General features: G+C 49.9%; 1 protein-coding gene across 1 annotated transcript; it reads left to right on the forward strand.

Annotated features, from left to right (window-relative positions):
- Positions 1-417: 417 nt before the first annotated feature.
- LOC311216498 (olfactory receptor 14C36-like) lies at positions 418-1,356 on the forward strand (the record flags this gene model as incomplete). Its single annotated transcript, XM_084298024.1, has 1 exon — positions 418-1,356. The coding sequence occupies one exon, from the start codon at positions 418-420 to the stop codon at positions 1,354-1,356; it is 939 nt and encodes a 312-aa protein (XP_084154150.1).
- Between the last annotated feature and the right edge of the window lie 6,411 nt (positions 1,357-7,767).

A 7,767-nucleotide genomic window follows, 5' to 3' on the forward strand; every position in this document is an offset into this window, starting at 1 on the left:
CTTGAGCATTTCTGTAAGTCTGAGGCATCTCACACACCTCAGCATACAAATAATACCAACATCACCTTTGTTGTTTCTTAGGGAATTATTTGACCTTCTCCTCATGTCCTGCAACAGGGAGACATCCCTGGCCAGTGGACTTCTCAGATCACTCCAGGTTCCCTCCTACCTGTTGTAGGCCAGGACTGACTGCTGCAGAGCACACAGCACAGCCCCCTGCTTTCTTGTGGCACCCTCAGAGCACTAACCTGAGGTGAGCCAAGGAAGGCAAGAAGCTCATCCTGAAAGGAATGAGGCACAGATTACTTTGTGGTAATGTGTTCTATGAGACATACGATGAGTTTTGGTCAGAGAACAAATTAAATTTTAAATTGTCATTTATTCGTTTTGTCATGCTCCCTTGCTCAGAGGCAGTAAATGTGTAACAGCAGCTCCATCACCGAGTTCCTCCTGTTGGCATTCGCAGACACGCGGGAGCTGCAGATCCTGCACTTCGCACTCTTCCTGGGCATCTACCTGGCTGCCCTCCTGGACAATGGCCTCATCCTCACCGCTGTAGCCTGCGACCACCGCCTCCACACCCCCATGTACTTCTTCCTCCTCAACCTTGCCCTCCTCGAGCTGGGCTTCATCTCCACCACTCTCCCCAAAGCCATGGCAAATTTCCTCTGGGACACCAAGGCCATTTCCTATGCAGGATGTGCTGCACAGATCCTTCTGTTAGTCTTTTTGTTTTCAGCAGAGTTTTCCCTTCTCACTGTCATGGCCTATGACTGCTACGTTGCCATCTGCAAGCCCCTGCACTATGGGACCCTCCTGGGTATCAGAGCCTGTGCCACCATGGCAGCAGCTGCCTGGGGCAGTGGCTTTCTCCACGCTGTGCTGCACACTGCCAATACATTTTCATTACCCCTTGGCCATGGCAATGCCCTGCACCAGTTCCTCTGTGAAATCCCCCAGATCCTGAAGCTCTCCTGCTCAGACTCCTACCTAAGGGACGTTCGAATGACTACTGTTAGTACTTTTCTTGTGTGTGGGTGTTTTGTTTTCATTGCTCTGTCCTGTGTGCAGATCTTCAGGGCCGTGCTGAGGATCCCCTCCCAGCAGGGATGGCACAAAGCCTTTTCCACGTGCCTCCCTCACCTGGCTGTGGTCTCTCTGAATGTCAGCACAGTCATGTTTGCCCACCTGAAGCCCCCCTCCATCTTCTCCCCTTCCCTGGACCTGATCTTGGCAGTGCTGTACTCGATGGTGCCTCCAGCATTGAACCCCCTCTTCTACAGCATGAGGAACCAGGATGTCAAGCATGCTGTGCAGAAACTGATGACTGGATGTATTTCAGAAGCAATAAACTGACAGCCTTGTTCTGCAAATTACCCTTAAAATTACTCATAATAAGCAAAGTCTGTCTTATGTTCTCGTGCTGACAATTTTTTTTTCCCTCTGTATTTATTCTTACAAAAGGTGTCCAGAAGGAAGTAGAATTCTTCATTTTCCTTGTATATTTTATCCAATTAAAGAGACTTTTTTCTTATATCCTTCTTGAGAGACCATTTCTTTGTCTGCACGGGCAGTGCTCACATGCAGATGTTGAGGGTAAAAGAGTCCCAGCCCAGTGGCCAGGGAGCACCACCACTGGGTCCATGCAGAGCTGCTCGTTTGCCACTGCCACCCTCTCCTTCTGAGCCCTGCTGGTGGTGTAAGGCCTGGATGCTCCTGGAGCTTGGTGCCAGTGCTGCTCTGTCACCGTGCTGGGACTGCAGGCAGACACAGGCAGTGGGCACTTCAATGACACAGCTGGCCTCCAGAGAATCATTTCCCTCCAAAATGGGCCATGCCTGAAGGCTCATGTCATCTTTTGGAGTTGCTGTCACATCAGATAGTGCTCCAAGAGCATCCCAAAGGCTCCCTGGGACATAGGGCGTACTGGGAGAAGAACAGGGCCTGTCCGGGTGCAGGGGAGACATGGGAACAGAAACCCTTTGCAGCTGCTGCTACCAACAGGCATATCGTATGCATGCGGAGAAGAAACAAAAGCAATTACAAAGGCCATCTGTTATCTCTAGGGGGTCATGAAAGGCAGCGGGCAGACAGCATTAGGTCCCTTCATCCTGAGAGTAACATCCTGGAACAACTGCCTGAATAGCACAGAATAGTTCAGGTGGAAGACACCTTCAGAGACCATTTAGTCCAAAGTGCAAGACCTAAATGCAGCTCTGGTGAAAGGCCTGGCCACTCCTGTAGCTTAGTTCTAGTGCTGTTGTGTAGCCATGCTGAGCCCGCAGGCCAAAGTGCACGACCTGAATGCAGCTCTGAGATGTACTTCCTTGAACCCCCAAGACCCCTGTGCCCATTCCTCATGCCTCGGGGCATCTCAGAGGAGGGCAGAGCAGGACAATGCACCGCAGGGCTGAGGTGCCTCCCAGCCTCTGGTAGTGGCTGCAGGAGCCAGAGGGACACTGCAAGTGCTGCAGTGCGCTGCCTGTGTGTGCAAGGCAGGGACTCGTGTCTCTGAAAAGCCGTGTGTGTAGGAGCTGTCCATGAGGCCAGCTCAGATGTGGGCACCTCACAGAGCCCTGACATTTCTCTGGATAGGTGGCCCCAGTGTTCCTGTGAGATTTCTCTCATGCTCCTTGCACAGGTTCATTGCAAGTATCCCTCTCTGCTTTGCCATGCTACCCTGCTTTTCTGGACTGGTGATGACAGCCAACTGGTGGCTGTTGGTGACAGCCAACAGATCTTCAATAAGGGTGGATTGTGCCCATCAACTCTGGTGGCCATCTACAATAGGGTTACAGCATTGGTGGTACAACATTTGTTGGTACATAGTGTGATTGAGTGCAGTCTCAGTGAGTTTGCTGATGACACCAAGCTGGGTGGTGCAGGTGTGAGGAATGTTTTAACAATTCGTGTCCATAAAGAACAATTCTGTTTGAATCCTGTCTGCCTCTGGGCCCTGCATTGGCAATTCAATTCTTGAACCACAGCTGCAGTGTGTCCCAGTCTTCATTCATTCTAGTCAATTTATCACTCCTTAAATTTATGAACCTGTTTGCTTTTGTTATTCCGGACTTCTATTTCTAACACTGCTATAGATGTGTCTGTGAATGGCTGGGGAAGAATGTTTTAATTACTCGTGAAGCGTCAGATAAGAAAGCTGTTTGTGTTTGATGTCTGGGAGTTTCAGAACAACTGATAACAACTAGTGACTGTTATGGGATACTATGCGGATCTTTGGTATCTGGTTAGGGGGGGCCGAGAGATAAAGAGGAAGGAGAAAGAAGCTGAAGGACAGCTGGGAGACAAGACTTGAAGAGGATGTTCTGTAAACTTGGTATGGTGCCCAGTAAGTACAAAGGGGGAGAGGAAGACTACGAGCCTTCAGCATGAAAGACCCCTAGAGACCCCCAGAAGAGACCCCCAGAGGAGACTGCGCATGCTCCAGTAGGAGGGACTGCACCCCGGAAGCTAATTATAATAATCTATTTTTTTTAGAAGTAGTAATGAATATGTATTAGTCTAGGAGCATAAAAATCAGCTGCTTGATGTAACTGGTGTGCGTCCTGGTGGAGCAGAGACTCCCAGTGCACCCACTGCTGTTTGCTTACCTCTATTCCTTTATATTCTTTCAATAAATCCTATTTTTTTATTTAATCCTAATTTGAATCCTGAGACATTTATAACACAGGTGACACGTGGCAGGGAAGGGATTCCATCCACAGGGGCCTTGACAGACTTGAGTGGTCTGTGAGAACCTCATGACATTCAACAAGGCCAAGTACAAGGTCCTACAACTGGACTGGGGCAATCCCAAGCACAAACACCGGCTGGGTGGAGAATGGATAGAGAGCAGCTCTGAGGAGAAGGACCTGGGTGATTTGGTGGATGAGAAACTCCACAATTTCTGTCAATGTGTGCTTACAGCCCAGAAAGCCACACATATCCTGGGCTGCATCAAATGAAGTTTGTCCAGCAGGTCAAGGAAGGTGATTCTTTTTCTCTACTCTGCTCTTGTGAGACCCCATGTGGAGTACTGCATTCACGTCTGGGGCCCAAGCTCAAGAAGGACATGGAAGTATCTAAAGGGGGCCTACAGAAAAGCTGGGGTGGAACGTTTTATCAGGGACTATAATAATGAGACAGGAGCCTAGGTGGGCAGCAGCTGGCAGGAGGTGAGGGGAAGCCAGGAAGCTCCTCCCAAGGCCGCTCCTGCCAGCAGAGACAAGGCCAGGGCCGAGGGGAGGGGACGAGGCTGGAAGAGCAGTGGTGAGGTCCCTGCCGCTGTGTGGCCTGGTTGCCCTGCAGGAGATGTGCTGGCCAGCAGGCCTTGTGAGGTCACCCAGTGCATCACAGAGCACCCCAAGGCAGCAGGGATGGCACTGGAGAGGTGAGTGGCAGAGCCCAGCCAGGGGCTGACTGTGGGTCCCCTTTGCTGAAGCTACCTGACAGAGCATGGCAGGAGGAGGGCAGGCAGAGCTCATGGCCGCTGTGCTTATGTTTGCCTTGCCACAGGCTCCTGCAGAGCTCTGGGCATGGCCACGACAACCCCAGCTCCTCGGAAGGCACCACAGCTGCTGGGACAAAGGTGGCTTTTGGCCTCCCCAGCAGCCCCAGGGCCAGGGTCAGCCACGGCACCAGGAAATGGAGGTCCATGAGATGCCGGCACCCCTGCTGCCAGACCCAACAGAGCCCCAGCACAGAGTGCCTGTGCCCCTCTGGGCCAGCCCCTCTGCCCAGGCCAGAGCAAGAGGTACTCTGAAGGGATGAAAGACATGGACTCCCAATGGCTCTTGAACAGGAGACATTTATTGCCCTTTTTCTCGACTACATATACTTTCCCTGTAGCTCCATGTGCTCTCCATGCACCCATATCTGTCAAACAATTGGTTAGTGATCCTCAGACATGTGCCTCAAGCCAGCCAGCAACTGTCCACTGTGCAAAGCTCATCTTTAACACTGCAGCCAAGTTATTTATCTCAACCTTGTTCAAGCTTTTGTTTCTACCACTTACTTCCTTATTATCTTTAGTTCACGGATGTGTGAAACAGTGCAAGGCCACCTGTGAATTCCTTCCCCTCAGTACTTGAGGTGTGGCCTCAGCAGAGCTGAGTAGAGGGGGACAGTCACGCCCCTGGTCCTGCTGTTTACACTGCTGCTGATACAAGCCAGGATGCCATTGGCCTTCTTGGCCACCTTGGCACACTGCCGGCTCATGTTCAGGCAAATGTCAACCAACACCCCCAGATCCCTTCCCTTTGCACAGCTTTCCAGCCACTCTGCCCTGAGCCTGTAGTGTTGCATGGGGTTGTTTTGGCCAAAGTGCAGGACCCGGCACTCAGCCATGTTGAACCTCATCCCATTAGGCTCTGCCCATCGATCCAACTTGTACGGGTCCCTCTGCTGGGCCTTTCTACCCTCTGGCAGATCGAATCCACACAGTCCAATAAACTCAATTGTCCCTTTCCTCCCCCTGGCTGAAGGCAGGGCCCCCCTAATCTTGGTCAGAATCTTCTTCATTTCTGTGTTTGAAAGACTGTCTGCTAGAAGTTGGAGCAGCAAACTTTTCAGAGAATCCCTTTTTCCTGATTGTTTTCTTTTGCAACTCAAGTACCCGTGCCTCTAGGGTCGCGGTAGATTTTCCATCCCATTTTCTCATGTCCTCTCCATGGTCTCGTAAGTAAAACCACAGGGTGGCACGGAGTGAGTACCCAACATATCGTCTTCCTTGTGCACATGAACACTTACCCCTGATAGCTGAGACACTGCTTTGTACAGGTGCGGAGGAAAATAATCTCTCTTCAAGTTGGTGGAACTTTTCAGAAAGTTTCTCCCAAGTGTTCTCTTTTAGTCGGTGGACACTGGTTGGTTCAGGTGGGGAAGAAGATAGATTCTCTTTAAGTTAGTGGAACTCTTCAGAAAGTTTCTCCACAGCTGAGATGCAGGCCTGTAAGGAAGAGGAGAGACTTTCTTCGTACTGCCGGAGTTGTTTAGCCACTTCATCCACTGTGGGTTCCTCATCCTCTTTCCAGGCCATTATTGCCAATGAGCTGGCATATGATGATGGTGCACGCCGTACAAACTTCCGCCACATGGGTCGCGTACACCTGACTTCATCTGGATCTTTGGATGTTTGTCTGAGGTCTGGGTCCTCATAAATCACCTCCTGTACAGCTAATTCCCTCAGGTACTGGATTCCCTTCTCCATAGTGGTCCACTTGCATCTCCATCTGCAATTGCTTTGTCAATGCCTGCGTCTCTAGCAAGAGATCCCAGCTGCCTGGCTTCCTTGCCCTCTAATTCCACACAATTGGCTCCGGTGTCCCGGCACCGGAGCAGCCAGGTGACAAGCTGCTCACCTATGCAATGACCAAAATCTTTTCGCACATCTCGTATCTCACGCTGGTATAGGTTTCGGGTAGTTAGTGCTGATTTTTTGGCATCCTCATCTTCCTCCTCCTGAATCCCTGATGGCCCAGCATCATGTTCTCTATACCTAGACTTAGCAGAAGACTCTCTGTGTTATAAAAGACCTGAATCTCTATACCATTTTTTCACCTTCTCTACAGGGGCAACTTGCACAGCTACAACTTGTTTCTCTGACCCAGCTACAGGGTCTACCACAGGGGTTGGAATACCCTCTGCAGGGACAACTTGCACTGCTACAGCTCATTTCCCTGACCCAGCCACAGGAGCTGGAGTGGCTGCAGGAGCTGGAACTGGAGTGGCTGCAGGATCCATCATAGGGGTTGGAGTGGCTGTTGGGTCTGTCACAGAACCTGGAGTGGCCGTAGGGTCTGTCACTAAGTTGATAGTAGTATCAATTGCAGCTCGATAGGCATGAGCCAGACCCCAGCACGTTACAGTGATTTATATCACTTTGGAACTGCCAGAGTCATGACACCCTTTTTTCAAGCATTCTACCAGTTGTTTGGGATTTTGCAGTTGTTCAGGGGTGAATTTCCAAAACACTGGAGGTGCCCACTGCTCTAGAAATCTGCCCATATCCTCCCATACTCCCGGCCACTCACAACTATCCTGCCTCAGGACAGATCTCTGGATGAGATTCCTAAATAGTTGTTTAACTTTAAACAAAACCTGAAGCACATTCAGGAGACATAACAACAAGACCATGCTGGTCTGAGTATCTCAAGGATATTCAATATCTTGGAGAACTATTGTAACAAGCTCGGAGGATAAGAGGGTGGTGAAGGAGAAAGGGAGAGTGAACAAGGAGGATAAGGGGGTGGTGAAGGAGCAAGGGAGAGTGAACGAGTAAGAAAAAATACCTTCCCCTTTCCCCTCCACAGACTGGCTCCCTGATGAAAAAAGGCAATAGGCATAATTGCTAATAGTTTCCAAGGTATGGTTTCCAAAGTATAGAGTCGAAGACATTGCTGAGTATAAATACCAAGTTAGAGACATGATCAGAAATTTCATCATCTCATAAGCCACTGTTACAATGCACAGTACCATAATGATCTTAAACCAGGGCCCGGAGAGAATAAACAACATGACAGAGTACATATGGTAAATAACATGCTATAATACTCAATTTGGAAAACAGGCGCAGCAGACTTGAGATTAAAGCAATAAGCATTATGACTAGCAACTATTAAGCAGGTCTAACACTTATACCAATTTTAGTTTAACACACTCTAGTCAGTTCTGTCATTATCTCAACTCTTCGAGCCCCACATTGGGTGCCAAAAGGACCATTGTGGTTTAACCCGGTCAGTAGCTAAACACCACACAGCCATTCACTCACCC

The sequence above is a fragment of the Netta rufina genome (genome assembly GCF_964035555.1).
Source record: "Netta rufina genome assembly, chromosome: 18".
Taxonomy (NCBI): domain Eukaryota; kingdom Metazoa; phylum Chordata; class Aves; order Anseriformes; family Anatidae; genus Netta; species Netta rufina.